The 17821-nt window shown below is 40.2% G+C and overlaps 1 protein-coding gene across 1 annotated transcript in view; it reads right to left on the reverse strand.

The window, feature by feature from the left end:
- The window catches only part of PIK3CG (phosphatidylinositol-4,5-bisphosphate 3-kinase catalytic subunit gamma), a 33912-nt gene extending 16959 nt beyond the window's left edge, over window positions 1–16953 (reverse strand). The window contains exons 1-9 of the mRNA XM_080664661.1: window positions 14947–16953; window positions 11987–12052; window positions 11652–11877; window positions 9624–9727; window positions 5584–5730; window positions 4028–4118; window positions 2891–3021; window positions 1796–1907; window positions 1–135 (exon numbers count right to left, since the gene is read on the reverse strand). The exon at window positions 1–135 is cut by the window's left edge and continues 4 nt beyond it. Coding sequence (XP_080520787.1) covers window positions 1–135; window positions 1796–1907; window positions 2891–3021; window positions 4028–4118; window positions 5584–5730; window positions 9624–9727; window positions 11652–11877; window positions 11987–12052; window positions 14947–16941 — 3007 coding nt within the window. The 5' untranslated portion in view covers window positions 16942–16953. The remainder of the gene's footprint in view (window positions 136–1795; window positions 1908–2890; window positions 3022–4027; window positions 4119–5583; window positions 5731–9623; window positions 9728–11651; window positions 11878–11986; window positions 12053–14946) is intronic.
- Between the last annotated feature and the right edge of the window lie 868 nt (window positions 16954–17821).

Raw genomic sequence — 17821 nt, forward strand, 5'->3', positions numbered from 1 at the left:
TTGTCTTCTTTCCAGAAGTTCCCATCACAAACAGGAAGTCTGGGGTTAGCACAAATGGCACTCTCTCCTTATTAATGCCCAGGAAGCTTTTGTAATTCCCAAGAATATGCCCAAAATCAATATGAAATAGATTTCCTTAAAAGAAGAAAATGTCTGACATCATTACACTGGCATAAGTGCTTGTAACAATACTCTGGTTTGTTTACTTCTCAAGACATTTTTTTAAGTTGCCTGACAATGAACTATCTTGGGTGACAGAGCTATTTTTACACTGTTTTATCAGCTGGTGATATTTTTTGCTTCAGCAGGTGTGTGTAGTTAATAGCCACAAAGCACTCTTTGAACCAAGTGTGTTTTCTTTACCCTTCCTGTGCTCTTTAAATGAGAGTCAAATGTTATTAAAAAATTATTGTCTCAGAATTATTATTAGAAATATAAATCAAAACTCTGGTTAATATGTCTTCATTATGCCCAAGACTCTCTTATTCACTTTGTGTAACTCAAGATAGACTGATGTTTCAGTCTGCTTGGGGGAGAGACATTTACCTTTTACTTTTGAGTAGCATGATAGAAATAAATCATTTGAATTTTCTTTGGGCCAATTTCTACCATCACATTGTCACCATCACCACCACAATTACCATCATCTCTTCTCATTTGTATAGCTCTTTTTCATATGTATGGTCAATACATTATTGATTCTCATAGAAAGAAAAGTGGTTTACCCAGATATGGTGCTTTGTCCAGACTCTACTCTTAAGTTGGTCCAAATTTCCTTTTTTAAAAAATCTTTATTGTTGAAAGTATTACATACATCCCCCTTTTTCCTGCATTAACCACTTCTAATCCACCCAATCCCCCTGCCCCAGGCCTTCACCACCCTAATATTTGTGTCCATGGGTTATGCATATACGCATACAAGTTCTTTGATTAATCTCTTCCCACCTACCCACCCATCCATCCCTGCCTTCCCTCTGAGATTAGAGAGTCTGTTCCATTCTTCTATGTCTCTGGATCTATTTTATCAGTTTATTTTATTCATTAGATTCCACATATGAGTGAGATCATGTGATACCTATTTTTCTCTGACTGGCTTATTTTGCTTAGCATAATATTCTCCAGGTTCCTCCATGCTGTCTCAAAGGGTAAGAGAACCTTCTTTTTTATTGCTGCATAGTATTCCATGATGTAAATGTACCACAGTTTTATTGATCCAAATTTCTTAGACACAAATTTCTTGGCATGGTAACCAATACTGACCACTGTCAGAGTGGACAGTGAACTAGTGAGCAGGGGTAGGTTAGGAAGGCACAGCATTTTAGATTTAAAGGTCTATATCTGTGAGTTCTTCTTTTTGTTTGCTTTTCTATAACATTTGACACTGTTGATCGTGCCCACCTTCACTAGCTTCTGGGATATGATCTTATCTTAGCTACTTTCTGACTTATATTTCTTAAGTCTCATTTCCTACATCCTCCTCCATTCCTCACTCCTGGGTGATCTAGGGCGATCACAGAATGGTGTCCCTGTATAATAATGACTTCTACATATGTGCTCCAACCTTGAACTCCATTTGAAAAATCACTCTGTGCTGGGGGAGGTGGAGTTAGTGCTCAACGGGTACAGAGTTTCAGTTGGGGAACATGAGCAAGTTTTGGAAATTAATGGTGGTGATGGCTGCACAACAATGCAAATGTACGTAATGTTGCTAAACTGCATTTATAACTGGTTAAAGTGGCAAATTTTATGTGTATTTTACCACCATTTTTTTTAAAGTTGCAATAAATAAACTCACCTGTCTCTGTAATCATAATGTTGTCATTGTGCCGGTCGCCTATTCCAAGAACAAAGGTTGCCACACAGTAGCCAGCACAGGAATAAACAAATCTCTCCACTGCTGCCTGAAACTAATTCAAATGCATCTGAATATTAGTTGTATTCTAACTACAGAGAGCAGCATGAACCTATCGCAAATGACTTTCAAAAAGACCTCATTCTGGGAACCATTTTCAGAGAGCAAATTAGCTGTGTGTGGTTCCATTAACATTATATCTGTTAAGTGCCAACTTTCTCATTGCTCTACTTACATTTTAGGCAAAGATTCAATGATTCACAATAGCAGGAGGAGAAAACAACAGGCAAAGGGCAACATCAATTTAATCAAAGGGTTCACTTTCCCTCCAGGTGTCTCTTGCCAACAACTACACAGAACTCAGGATCATTTCGTCGTCATTGGTGAACATGTGTTTTGCTTGTGACCACTTAAAATGTGACGGGGTCACAATTCACACGTATAACAGACTAATAAGTGCTACTAATTATATTGCCTTCCCAAAAGCCTGCTAACCATGTAAATGAGAAGTACTAATAAATCTTGTGCAGAACTTTAAACGACAGCCCACGGCTTGTGAAGGATTCAGCACATGTACTTCAGGGAAATGTGAAACTGACATTTTCAGCATCCACAATTTACCATTTAGATTAGACTGACATGGTAAATTAGAAAGCACTTTATAGGGTGTGTGCTGTTTCCCAGGTAGGAAGAAGTTTATGCATGGTAACTAAATTTTCCTGCTGAACAACAAAAATAGACTGTCATAAAAAGTGCTACTAAATTATTTCACAGAACCAAATTTGATGCAAAGCGTGCCTGATAATCAAAGGAGAAGCAAATGCTCATGGAGTTCTGAATAGAGCCCCTCTGTTTTACACAGCAATGGTAGGTCACCACAAGAAGGTGCCTAAAACCCTCAAGACCTCATGAATAAAGGGTTTCACGACATATGTCAGGAGGCATGACATTGGCAGATCCTTTGAAAATGTGAAATCGATATTGCCATGTAAATGACAACTTCAAGAGCCTTCGTAGTGGGGAGAAGCAGGAGCTCACCTTTTCTTCAATGGGGCATTTTTCTTTAAGCCAGTGATTCAGGACTTCATCTTTAAATGCTCCTGTGTTGCCCACGGTGCTTTGCTGAATTTTGGCAATTGTTGTGGCATCTTTCACAATCTCGATCATTCCTACAAGAGGAGGCACACAGTTTGATAGAGCTTGGGGCCTAGTGCCTGACCCAGAGGAAAAATGGCTATGTCTTTGTTGAGTGGAGGGCAGAGAGCTACTTTCCAGGTTCATGCTGTTGGTTTTCTTAAGAGTAAGAGAAACAAAAGGAGAAGAATATGGAAGTTGTGTGGGACATGCTTAATATTACTGAGTGAAAAGTGGAAAGGGTTGGTTTTGAAAGGTAATAAGTAAAAGCATTTATGGGCTGAGTATATCCCTCCTTCCTTGGCAACCTGTGCCTTTTCCTTTTTTTAAGTTATAGGCCAAATGAAATGATTTTGTAGAGTTCTCAAATCAGAAACTTGAATAAAAATGTTTGATTGGCCTAGCTGGCGTGACTCAGTGGTTAAGCGTTGACCTATGAACCAGGAGGTCATGGTTCTATTCTCGGTTAGGGCACATGCCCGGGTTTCAGGACCTATCCCCACTGTGGGGCATGCAGGAGGCAGCCAATCAATGATTCTCTCTCATCATTGATGCTTTTATACCACTCTCCCTCTCCCTTCCTCTCAGAAATCAATAAAAATATATATTAAAAAATGTTTGATTGAAATAAAATGTTAAATATTCATAAAAGTAGAGTATGTAATAGCTTTAACAATGTGAATTCTGGGATATTAAAATAAGTGACAGAATTTCTATTTTTAAATGTTATTTGTGAGGGAGAAATTTAGTGTGCAATGAAACAGTTAAAGTTTAGAGGTGGAAAAGTAAAGAGGGAGGAGCAAGCTCTAACTAAAATAATTTCCATGTATAGTAACAAGGATTTGAATCATGCATTCATTTATCTTCAACATATCCATATTAAATTGGGAGTCACATTCACCAGCCTTGGAACACTTTCTTCCTTTTTATGGATGAAGATTGTACTAGTAATTTGTCAGTTAGCAAATGCCTACACTGAAGGAATTATGATCCTTTAAAAGTAACTGAGTGATACATCCACCTCCTGAAGTAAGCACATACCTATTTTGTCACCAGTTGAAATGCAACCATATGGCAGAAGGCACAGATCTAAAGATTCAATCTCCCAGATGGACTCCATGATTCGTAGAATCTGGGTATCAAAACACAAAAAGGTTTCCATTATAAATGTATGTATTTCTTCTTCTGAAAAAAATCTTATCTGGTAACACAAAATATGAAATAAAACATTTTATTTATTTATCAACCTGGTACTCTGAAGTTTCCATTCCTTGGGAGCCAATTAATTTTGGTCCCTGAGATTTACCTTGGGGAAGAAGATAAATGGATTTCTTTTGAGAAAGGTTTTAGCTCCAATTCATCTATTCCACTCCAGTTATGTATATTTTACCACAATAAAAAGAATTCCACTCTATACATAAGGCACTCTTGGGCTATAACCAAGACAACAATAGCAACAATCACAATGATAGATAACATTTACAGAGTGCTGTTTTATGTGATCTTTTGCATTTACCTTATAGTGTGGATGTAATTATTATTCACATTCTGCAGGTGAAGAGACAGACTAAGGCTTAGAGAGCTTAAATAACTTGTCCTTATCTGCCAAGCAAAGTACAAAGTACATAAGGTTCAAGTACAAACTTTGCCTCAAAATGAGAGGAAAATGAGTGATGTTTTGTGGTTTTCAGTTATATCTTCAAATAATTCAGAAGAGGTTACAGATTTGTTGGAAATTAAATGAACTTTCAAAAGGTTTTGAACTTTCAAAAGAACTTTCTTTTTCTTTTTAATAAAACATTATTTCCAGGAAAAATACATTCTTGAACAGAGAGCAAAGGGTATTATTGTTTCCATATTATAAATAAGCAAAAACAGGAACATAGAGGGAATTGAGAACACATCCTTGTTTTTTAAATAGTCTACATTTATAGCACTGTGGTTTGCCTATTTTAAGTAAATCATATTAAATATTAGAAATTGTGTTACCTCTACATGTTGAACAACTAGAATATAGAGAATATCACTAAAGTTTATCCAGAAATGTTAGAACATAGAAAAATGATTAACACTGGATACCTTCATCATTCATCTGCTGTAGCAATCTGTTTACTCTTGTTATTTAACTGCATGATTTCTTCAATCACCTACCTGTTCATCTTGTTTCCCCTTCCTATTAAATAATTCACTTGAATTTGTATTATGTGGATGTCTATCAAAGGTGATGTATCTAAGAAGAGCACCTGTGTACCGTATGTAGCTATGTCTATGAATTTGAATAAAAGTGAATGCTTGGAGGTAAATACATCTATGTTCTGTGTTACCATACTAGAAATGGGGCATATAGGTGAGGGAAGTATATCTGACTATTTGAACATGTTGGATATGCATCCTCTCAGGAATGACAGAACTATGATGCTCACTAGAGTGCATATCTAATGGTCCACAGCCATAATCCCCCAGTGAAACTATTATGTAATCACTGTTCATCATACAAGATAGGAGAATGGGAATAGAGTCAGTAATAGGCATTTTTTTTTTAGTATACTAGAAATATTTTTTCAGATAGTTGAAAAAAATCCCTCACAGTAGCATACCTGTAAAATAAGCATGTCTTGGCGCAAATCATCGCCATGTTTAAAAATAATTCCAATTGTCTCATTTGATAGAGCTGTAGGGTCAGCACATTTAAACTCAAGCCACAGGGGTTTTTTCTTAGAGGCCATCACTTTACACTTTTCAACCTGGAAAGAAACCGTCAGATGTTTTTATAGATAATGAATACACATTGTAGAGATACACATCCTCTTGTGAAGTATCAATATAAATAACAGGGACAAACTCCTAGTTGGAAAATGATTTTCAATGATTTAGGTAAAAAATACAGAAACTCTTCTCATCAAATCTGAAAATGCTAGTGAGAGTAACTCACAGCACTCAAATCAGTGGTTCCCAAAGTGTGTTCCAAGGAACCCCAAGTGTCTGTGAAGATGCCTAAGAGCTGTAGCAGATCCCATCCTCTGTACACCCCATTCCCATAGGATTCTGGTACAGAGCAACTTGGTTTATATATTTTGGCTCCCTCTAAGATTTAAGTTGAAAAAAAGAATTCTACTGCTACCACAATGTCTAAAATCTATTATTGCAGAATCAGATGCAATAGGCCAAATATAATAAGGTAAAATTTAACTGCAGTGAGCAGAAATCTAGCACTCAGGTACAATGCCTCCTCCCTCCAAAAACAACTCCATACATCTAAATAATCGCAAGAAACTTTGTGGGAAATGTGGCTTAGCAGACACTCACTTCAAAATAAAAAATAGGTTAGGAGTTCTGGCCAAAAGTAATTTTACCAAGCATCAAAAATGTGATGTGGTCTTTAATAAAAAGCAAACACAATCCAAAACTGTATTAATATGTTATTATTCCTAACAATCTCTACTGAATAAGGATAGAGGAAAGTGTGTCTTTTTACTACAGGGCCAGTTTACTGCTAATTGGGTATAAAGTAAACATGAAGGGAGGAGCATCCCCTTGTTTCCAGGGGAAATATCTTTCAAAACTAAAGGTGGAATAAAGAGTTTTACAGACAAACAAAATATGAAAGAATTTCTTGCCAGAAGACTTGCACTATAAAAAAAATATTTAAGGCTGAAGGAAAATGATGCCAGATGGAAACATGGACCTATACAAAGTAATGAAGAGCACCAATAATGGAAAATGTGTGGGTAAATATTAAAAAATGTTCAATCTATTAAATCTGTTAAATCTATTTTAACTATTTAAAGCGAAATAATAACAATGTATTGGGTTTATAATATACATAGAAATTAAAAGCATAACAGAAAAGTATAACAATGGGAGAAGGTTAATGGAAATATATTATTGTAAGATTCTTCTTGAGCATATATGAAGTGGTTTATTATTTGAATTAATCAAGAGTGTGTGATTTTGATGTAAGGACAAATATTTAGATCAATGGAACAGAATAGAGAATGTAGCTATAGATCCACATGGTCAGATGATATTTGACAAAAGTACTGCCAACATTTTTTTTAAGGTTTAAAGTTTTTTTGAGCCAAGGGCTGAGGAACTGGCCCAAAAGCAAAATCTCAGAGGACCGAGAAAATGCTCTAGGAATAGCAGTGTTGCAGTCCTGCTTATACATTTAGAATTAAAGGGAGAAATTGTGAAATCCATTGGTGATGGGCTAAGGAGGCAGGAGAAAGCAAAGCAGAGAAATCTCTAGGATTGGATAAAAAGGAAAATGGAGAGAGACATACTTTTACGTTAGTGAGCATAGGATAGCCAACATTCAACAATTACAACGAACAGAGATGGTATGTGGGGAACAAGATAACAACAAACTTCCTGGTAGTTGTGCTATGTCCAGTGAGTATGTTTCTGAGGGGTCTGGGAAAGAAAATTACTCTGACATTTTAAAGGCATATTATCCTAGATGCACAAGAACAATGGACAGGTCTTGCTTAAGGTAAAGATTAACTTTTTACTAAGAAGTTATAACTCCCTGCCATGACCTGCCCAGGTAGGAATTAATGATCTGTGTGGTTACTTTCAGTCATTGAGCGTGTCACACTTGCCACATAGCCCCCTTCTTGTTCACATACCATTGAAGAGAGATTTACTTGCTCAAGGTCAGGCCATAAGTGGCAGAGACCTGATTGGAAACTCAGATTTGTCTGGTTTGGTGCTGATTTCTACCAGTTAGTTTACTGTATCTTGTGGGCCCTGGCATCAGGCCTATCCAACCTGCATAATTTCTGTTTGCAGAGGTTTGCAACCGCTCCCCACCCTCAGGCCACCTTGGATACAGCCCCTGACAAAACCACTGCCTCTTGAACCATGGTCAGCCTTCTCTTTGGTCAGTGCCCGCAGAGCTGACCTTGGCCCCTCGGAACAGCAGACCCCCGGGAGACCTCAGCAGGCTTCGTTTGCCAACATATTTAAATAGAAAAAGGACAGTCTTTTCAACAGCTGGTGCTGGAAAAGTTGGATATTCAGATTAAAAAAATGAAACCTGACCTTTATCTCACCCCATACACAAAAATCAATTCCAAATAGATCAAAGACTTAAATGTAAGTGTTAAAACTATATAATTTTTAGAAAAAATATTTGTTACATTGACTTAGGCAATATTTCTCAACGTTGGCACTGTTGACATTTTGGGATGGGTAATTTTTTGTTGGTGTGTGTGTGGGGGGGAGGGGTGCTGTCCATGCCTTGTAGGATATTTAGCAGAATTCCTGGCCCCTCTAGATGTTAGCAGCATTTTCCCAGTTGTAACAATCAAGGAACATTACGAAATATCCCTTGGTGTGTGTGTGTATGTGGGGTGGGGGTCACCCCAGGTTGAACATTACTGGATTAAGCAAATATTTCTTAGGATGCAAAATGCATGAGCCATAAAAATAAAAGTGATAAATAAGACAATAAAAATGAAAGCCTTCTGCTCCTTGAAATATACTACTAGGAAAATGAAAAGACAAGCCACAGATTAGGAGAAAATATTTGTAAAATGTATACTTGATAAATAATTTGTGTCTAGAATATATAAATAACTCATAAATAAAAATAAGAAGGCAACCCACATTAAAAATGAACAAAAAATGTAAAAACAAATGTCTCAAGAGAAGATGAAAAAATAGGCACATGAGAAGATGTTCAACATCATTAGGGAAATGCAAATAAAAACAACAATGAGATAGCACTTCTCTTTTTAATAACAAGTGTTGGATAGAATGTGGAACAGTTGGAACTCACATATACTGCTGGTGGGAATCCTATATAATAAAAGCCTAATATGCAAATTGACTGAACTGCAGAACAACCGGTGGAACAACTGGTCGCTATGATGCGCACTGACCACCAGGGGACAGACACTCAATGCAGGAGCTGCCCCCAGCCCGCAGGCCCCAGGCCAGCCAAGGCAGGTGCCGGGGCGTGGTGGGGAGGAAAGGGGGGCCCCGATCGGCCCTGATCACCAGCCAGGCCTAGGGACCCTACCCATGACAATGAATGGTACTGTCACTTCGGAAAAACATTTTTGCAGTATAAAATGACACACATGTACCATTTGACCCAACTATCTCATTGTTAAATATTTACTAAAAAAAGAATGGAAAACAAATTGTGGCATACCTATACAAAGAAATACTGCTCAGTAATAAAAAGAACATACTACGGATACACACAGCAACATGGGTAGATCTTAAAAGCATTATGCTAAGTAAAAGAATCCAGATACAAAAACTACATACAGTATGATTCCACTTCATGGAATTCTAGAAAAGGCAAGATTATATAATATAAAGCAGATTTTTTTTTTTGGGGGGGGGGTCTGGGATGGGATATGGGAGGAGGAAAGGACTGACTAAAAAAGGGAAATGAAGGAACTTTTTCTATGGAAATGTTCTGTATCTTATTGTGGTGATGAACTGTACACTTAAATGGACACATTTTATTGCATGTAAGTGATTCCTCATGAAAGTTGATTCAAAACAAAATGTGTGGGAGATTGCCTGGTGTTGAGGCTTTCAGTATCCAGTGTTTAGAGAAGGGCTTGACACACATTTTCAAGACCTGAAGACCATGTGGAGACATCGAGGCAATACCTACCACCAGGGCTCCTGCTTTCAGTCCAGGATCATACGGAATGCGAAAGCTCTTGGGGAGATTCGAATTCTGTAGGTTTTCAAGCTTTTGCTTAAGTTGTGAAATAACTGTAATTGTCAAAAGTACACAAGAGTTATATGAGTTCAAGAAATTACCAATATTATCTACAACATTTCCTGAAACCATCTGGTGTAGTGTGGAGGAGGAGAAAAGGGTTGTCTGTCTTTGAGGAACTAACCATTTCAGGTCACAAGATAAGTCAGGTTTACTGAGAGTAATACACTCATTTACACCTACCACAACAGGGGGTAGAAACAGGGGAGTAGGAATGGGATATCAAGACAATCAGGTAGAGAGGATGTTTTAAGGATAATGCTAAGAAATTGATACTGTGGTTTTCTTTCTAATGTGTGAAACTGTAAACTGCCATCTGATTTGGGGAACAGACATTTGAAGACCATATTAAATAGAATTCGGTTAGGGTTCTGCAAAATCTTTTCAAAAGAGTAAGTTAGGCTGTGTGGAGATTATTTAGCAGCTTCAAATTTTTAAAAGCAAAATACATAAATTAAAAATTACTCCCTGTATAACAGACAGGCTGGAGGCCAGTACATATGTTCCCCTTTACTTGTAATAAAAATACAAGTGAGTAAGATCATTATTAACACTATTATTTTTAGGACAGAGCATTATTGGTGTATTGGAAAAGAATCAAAGAGAAAAAGTGGAAATTCTAAGTAATCAGTTTAAAATACTGGCTGAATATATTAGTGAGTGTCCGTTATGAGCCATAATGCTGTGTCTAAGTAAACGAACAAGAATAAGAGATATTTTCTAGCATCAAATCTTATATAGTTTAGGAGACCAGAAAGATGTGTTGATGACTATAATTTAACACAATATCAACAATGGGAATATAGAGAAAGAGTGATTAATTTTCTCAGGGCAGGGACAGGATTTATTTTTTAAAAATATATTTTTATTGATTTCCGAGAGGAAGGGAGAGGGAGAGAGAAATATCAATGATGAAAGAAAATTACTAGTATTGATTGGCTGCCTCCTGCAAGTCCCCTACTGGGAATTGAACCATGACCTCCTGGTTCATAGGTTAACAATCAACCACTGAGCTACCCCACTTGGGCAAGGGACAGGATTTCTTAGTGATAAGAAAACAATATTGGAAATGTCTTTAGAGAAAAGATGATATACAATGTTTTATATGAAGTATTCTGGCATATACATATATATAATATACTAGTAGCCCTGCACACAAATCCGTGTGCCAATAGCTCTCTGTGGGGCCTGGATGCTCCGTGCCCACTGCCTAGAGGCTCTCCGTGGCCCAGAGGCCCATCCATGGCCAGGCGCAGAACACTTGCCTTGTTGCTGCGGTGATGAAGCAAGCATTCCGCCAGGCCGCTCACACTGCCCGCTCTCAGCGGCCGCGCCCCCTGGGACTGGGGGACTCCAGTGGGGCTGAGAGGACTGGGCACCACCATCTTGTGGCTATAGGCGCTGCCATCTTTGTGATGGAGTGATGGTTAATTCGCATATTACCCTTTTATTAGATAGAATAATATATACACATCTATGTATATATATTTATGCCCAAAATTTTAAATAGCTTCTCAATAATTCATTACTTTAAAAGACTGAAAATTATATGCATATATTGAAAGATAGGGAGAAAAAAGGTGAATATTTGAAAATAACTAATCTTTGTGTGTGTGTGTGCACAATTGTTCTTGAAACACAGATGTTACATCTGCATAATGCTTTAAAATTTTTTCAGAGTTTAATATCTATAATAAACTCATCATTAAAGATATATATAGTTTTAAAACTATGTTAACTTGTAAAGGGAGACCTTTAAATTTGCTTGCTCCATGAAGACAAGATTAAAAACATTTGTTCTCTGCTGCCTTTAGGAATGTACAAATTGCCTTCCAGAAGGAAGAAGAAACACAGGGTTGATGGCATTTGGAGATGAAGGTATTTGGAAAGAGAACCAAGAAAATATAGCTACCATACCTTGGGAGCTGACGTCATACTTTTCAGCAGAGAGTGATTTAATATCAATGGTAACTTTTTGTAACATCTCAATGACTTGGACCTGTTGTGTAAAGTCATGCAGCATGGCGGTACCACAGCCCCTCAGGTAGGCTTCCAGGATCACAGCGAACCTCTGCTGATAGTGCCGCGACTGGGCTATCTCACTTCTCAAGAACCAAAACAAAAAGTGACCAATTCTTTTGTTCTGAGAGTGGGAACAAGACGGTTAAAATTATTGTGACTAATGCTCTAGGTCTACCAGCCAATTCCTAATAACTTTTAAAATGCCATGCTACTATCAAAGAAGTACTTACTCTTAAGCCACGCTTCAGTAGAAATCTGGCAAGGGCGCTGTCATGGTAAGGTTCAAATTTCACAGCCTGAAGGAGAAACACATTGGCATTTGTAGGGCTGCATTCTATGTTGGTTAATCAGGGAAAAGGAAATGGAGAAACACTGGTGCTCTGCCTTGGTGGGTTTTATGGGTAGGGTGATGAGACTCTTACTAGTCATTTAAGTTCAGTCCTTTCTTTTTCAAGGACACTTTCGACCAAAGTGAACCACTTGCTTAAGGACCAGGAGTAGAAGCCAGAATTCTTGATTCACAGTCATGTGCTTTTGATTAACGTCAGGGGAAAGAGGGGAGGGCCTTTGTTCCCATCAAGGACTTACTTGATTGATTGGAAGGATAGAAGGGAAAGGTGGAAATGGCTATAACAAATCTGTAAAAGTGGAAGGTAAGTGGGGTTGTTGGAAAGAAAACAGACAGTGGAGATCTAGTACATGTGAGGAGAAAAATATGTGTTACATGTGAAGATCCTAAAAATCTTATTGCTGCTCTTCGGCTCAAGATGTGTGTCTGGCATCTCACTGGCAAGTCTGAGCTGGCTCACAGGTTCTTACTGCAAGTAAACAGCAGGCCTGGACCCATCCATACCATATGATCACGACTCCCTGACACCCTGCGGTGTATACAGAGCTTTCTGCCGAAAACCTCTTACTTTATAAGCTTCCCCACGTTTTGTATAGTGTTTCGTAGTTTTCACATCACTTGAATATAGAGATACTGACTTTGATGTTAGCTCTATGATGTAATACAAAGAACCCTATAACATGTGATAAATCCTAGTGGGTCATGATATCTATTATATCATTCTCTGTACTTTTCTATAAATCTGCAATAATCCATGATTTTAAAAGTAGTCAGACTAACAAATTTTGTTTGGTTATCATATATGCATATATAAAGTATAGGGTAGATATCATGCACAAATATGAAAAGGGGAAGCTTAAAATTAAATATCTCAAAGTATTTTCTTTATAAATACATATGATCTATCATTTTTTCAGATGAAACAGGAGAAATTCCCATTCCAATTTATGTTTTCACATCATAAAGGGCCTGGGGCTTTTGATATGATTTCCACTTCTTTCTCTGATTTTCCAGTTTGGAAGTGATCAATACTGACTTGCTAATATTTCCATTATCCCCATACTTTCAAAGATGCTTTCCACGGGTATGGTCAAATAGGACCCACTGTAGCTCCAGTTGAGAGTGTGGTAATTTCACCACCAGTACTCACTTCAGAAATGTTTTAATTTTCTAACCCTAATGTGAGTTTTTCCAACCTGAATGTCTCAAATAATTTTACAAATGACTTCTCTTCACATTTACAACCACAAACTCAAAGCTAATATTACTTATTGACCTATCTCATGTAAACACTTCCAAGAAAACCATTCATTTTCCAATTCTTCAAAGTTTACTTGTGGAAATGACAATGTAAAAGAATTCAAGGTGGCCTTGGGACTTAGAACACATTCATGCAAATTTGTTGTATGTTGTTAGTTGTGGAGAACTAGAAACCTGAAGATACTTGTATTATTCTAAACTTTTCATTAGTGACATGCTAGTATCTGCCCTCATGGCCAGAGAAAAATATTGGAAATATTTGATAGATGAAGGCAAAGGCCAAATATATTATTTCAAGTATCTGCTTAATGGAAGGTGAAGATTCAGAGTTAAAGTGCAGAGTATCCAGAATGCTCATCAGAAAACTCCAGGGCCTTCCTGTCAATCAGATAATAATTAGGCAGTTTAGAGCCTAACACTTAACCTGGGAAATCTTAATGATCTCAGGTCAAACATCACCTATTCAAAACTGTCTCTGGCTTCTTCAATCTAAATTAAGTGTCCCCAGGACCCCTGTTTTCACATAGTATTCTGCAGTTCCCCCCACAGTATTTCACCACAATTTGTTATTAAATATCTGCTTGTATGTACACCATTTAATGTCAGTCTTCTCCATGCACCACAAGCTACACGAGGGCAGAGACGGGCTCTGTTTTTATCATTGCTCTACGTCCAGCATCCAGGACAGTGGAAGCGCTATGTACATGTTGTTGAATTAATGAATGGACACTTCTGCACTCTAAAATAGAATTTCTATTCCAATTTATTTACTTCCTTGTCCTTGTCAAGCAGCATGATCTAATTTGAGATTGGCTACAGTGAGCAGGAGAACTACTCTCCTTTGTTTAACTTCCTAAGAAAACCTTAGGCAAATGATGTAGTCTCTTTTGACCCCAGGGAGAGGAATGAGAATAGGAGGGGAAATGCAGTGCCAGACCTGTCTAAAGAGAGGGACTTTCAGAGTCCCATCCAGGTATGCGGTATGATTCATGAATTGTGATCATATTCATGATCAGGGTATGACCTTTCTCTCTGGGACATACAATTCTGACACTGGATTGATGCAGCATATTGGGAGGCAGCGAAAAGAGCAGGGCCTGGAGTCCTGGGTTTTAATTTCGGTCTTTGAAAGTATGTGACCTTGGGCACATTAGTTAGCCTCTCTCTGCCTCGATTTCCTTACAATTAAAATATTAATTTGACTTCCGTCATAGTTATTGGGAGAGTTAAATGTGATAATACACAACAAGCATGTATATCACTTGGAGCCTGACACAAGGGAGCATTCTATACATTGAATTTATCATTAATACAATAAATGAGAACAAAATATTCCCATAGGGACAGTTTTCCTAAAAAATGGAAATATTACCATCATCAAAATGCTGGTCAGAAAACCCATAAAGACAATAAAAAATAAAGGAACAGTTTACTACTTTCTGAGGTGGTTTCTTCAGATCTGCTTTGACAGATCATGATGCTCTGGACAAAGGGAAATGGATGACAACCAAATGGGGCACCTGTGCAAATGAAACCAATCCCTGGAGAAGAGGCTCTGTAAATAACACGGGCATCCCCTACCTGGACCAGCTGTAGCAGGTAATTCAGAACATCATCATCCTCCAGGCTCTCCAGTTTCTGAACTGCAATGGCTCTTACATTTTCATCGGAAAAGTTACAGTCCAGGAGTTGCATTGTTAGCCCAACATCCAAAGCACTTTGATCCCAGACCTCCCTTCTGGCTAACAATTGGTAGGTTTTAGCCACCATTTCTTGCTGTCCCCATTTCACTGAGCTAAATAGCTTAGGATACGCTTTTGGATGCTTCAGGCTTTCATATCGGAAATGCCAGAGCAATTCTTTGTCTTCAGCTGTGAGAGGGTTAAGTGGATCGGTGGCTATGATCGCCTCCAGTTGCTTCCGAAGCTGGTTGGGCATTTCCGCTCGAACCCGGTCCCCTTCAGGGTCAGAGGTGGGCCGATGCTTAGGCAAGGCTATTGGGTGACAGTAATTGTCCAGGAGAATGCAGATGGACATGGAGCTGTCCTTGTCTGGGTTGGTTGCAGACGTGAGCTTGTCAGCATTGAAGCTCCCTTGGTCTTCTCCCTTCCCAGAGATCTGCCACATGTGGAGCACGTATTCCCCGTGGCGCAGGAGGAACCGGTGGTCGATTAGCAGCAGGTTCACATAATAGAGAAGCTGAGCTTTGCCTTTGGACTCAGGACTGGGAGTCTCTGCAGAGGCCTTCCCAGATAGCGCTGGAGCTTTGCCGCAGTAGATCTGGAGGTTCAGCAGAGCCCCTTTGGGTAAGTCTTTGATTTTGATACTGAACTCAAGCCACACGTTCCAGAGCACCTCCTCCGTGAAGGGTTTGGGGCTGGTTCTCCTTTGGCAAAGCACTTGCTGCCCGTGCTGGATGTTTGCCTCCACAAACACCGTGAGGTCAGCGTTCCGGGGCAGCACAGGGATATCAATGCCTCTGATTTTGACCCTGAACTTACGGTCACAGTCCCACAAGGACACAGTGAACACGCTCTCGTGGTCTTTCCCGTGGATGGTGAGCTGCTCGTGATAGCCGGTGACTCCTGTGCAGTCATCCACCAGCGGCCACTCCTCTTTCCGCACCTCGTCCTGGGCGGGGTCCGGAGGCGTGTCCAGCACCAGGTGGATCTCTTCCCCGTTCTTGAGGCAATGCCTCACCCACTGGAAGTTTTTGAGGGGCGTCTCACCCACCAGGTACTCATCGCGGCCACAGACGCGCAGCACAAAGTCCTGTTCGCTTTGGCTTTCAGGGATATCCATCAGAGACTTCTTCTTGGCCATCTTGGTGAAGAAGCTCTGCAGGATGGTGCCCGGGGTGTCATCGGCCGAGACCTTGATGGTCTGGCTGGTGGTGCTGCGGTGAATGACGATGAAGATGCAGTTGTTGGCAATCTTCTTCAACAGGTATTCCGGGAGGGGCTTGGAGGTCACCCAGGGGTGCATAGCGTAGAGCTTGGGGTCGCGGCCAGCCACCTCCGCCATGCGTGGGGTGACCAGGCGGCGGCGCGTGAACTCGAGCTCGTCATCGTGCACGTTGCTGACGTCGGTGACGTCATAGCCCATGAGGGCGGTGAGCTGCCGCTGGAAGGCCAGCGTCTCCTCCGAAGGGCAGTGCCGCTGCACCACGTGGATCTGGCCCGGGCTCCTGTGCAGCACCTTCCAGTAGCGCAGGCAGTCCAGCGTCTGCACCACCTGGTACTTGTCGTAGATCTCGTACCACTGGCCCTTCTTCTGGTAGAGCAGCAGGAAGTGGTCGGGGCTGAGCCGCTGGTAGAAGTCAGCCGCCACGCTCGTCTCCAGCGCGCGGAGCCACACCTGCGCCTTCATCTGCTCCACGTTCCCGTGGCCGGCCACGTGCAGCAGCGCCGTCTCCGGGGTCTTGCTGGTGCGCTGGCTGGTGGGCAGCACGAACTCGATGGGGATGAGCTCCATGGAGGACAGGCTGGCCGCGGAGCCGCGCGGCTTCATCCTCCGGCGCCTGCGGCGGTTGTCCTCTCTCAGAACCACGGGCTGCTCATTGCTCTCCAGCTCCATGCCCTGCACGACCTGGGAGTGGAGAAACAGAGGGCTTTGTCACGGGGAAGGCACTTTCCGGTGCATTTTGCTGTGAGATGGCAGAAGAAGGGGGAGAAGAATGACAGTGACGTGCTCACGGGGATACAGGAGCTTTGGAGTTGGGACCCATGCATCCTGATCCCGCCACTTAGGATCCGGTGACTTGAGCTAGTTAACCTCTGAGCCTATTTCCCATCTGTCAAATGGAGTAGTTAATACAGCCAAGGGTGGAGGTGAGAATGAAATAAGGTAATATATATACTTGCTCAGTATGGATGATGGGTTTATGGGGGTTCAGTAATCATTCTCTCTACTATCATTGTGTTTGAGAATTTAATTTGATAAGGGAGATATGTAAGGCACTCATCCAGCATGGTGTCTGACATATTATCATGACTCAAAGTGGTACTTGTTTTTAAGCATACTGAAAGGCATGGGTGAGTAAAACAGTCCCGTTAAAGGATCAGCTCCTAGTTTGCGAGATGCATTGTGAAATGCTAACACACGCCTCTTTGAAAACAGGCCTTTGACTTATTTCCTCTTTGTTCGATCTCACACTTTATGGGACCCAGACACCTTCCCCAGCCTCACATCATATTCTCTGTGTTCAAACTTTCTGGTTTAGGAATCTACTCCCTGGTCAACTTCCCGTCTTTCTTTTCATTATTTTTCGTACTAGTTAGGAAAGGTAATATCAGAATCAGTAGTTTCAACCAAGAACGTTTGCAGTCATTCAACATTTTGAATCATGAAATTCTGGTTGTCATTGCTATATTAGGGCAGTGTTTTGGGGGAGTCACCCAAGGCAGCACTCTTTTAATAGGAACATTCAGGTAATTTTAATTTTGTTCCAGTTCAT

This window comes from Plecotus auritus, assembly GCF_963455305.1.
Source record: "Plecotus auritus genome assembly, chromosome: 4".
Lineage (NCBI taxonomy): Eukaryota > Metazoa > Chordata > Mammalia > Chiroptera > Vespertilionidae > Plecotus > Plecotus auritus.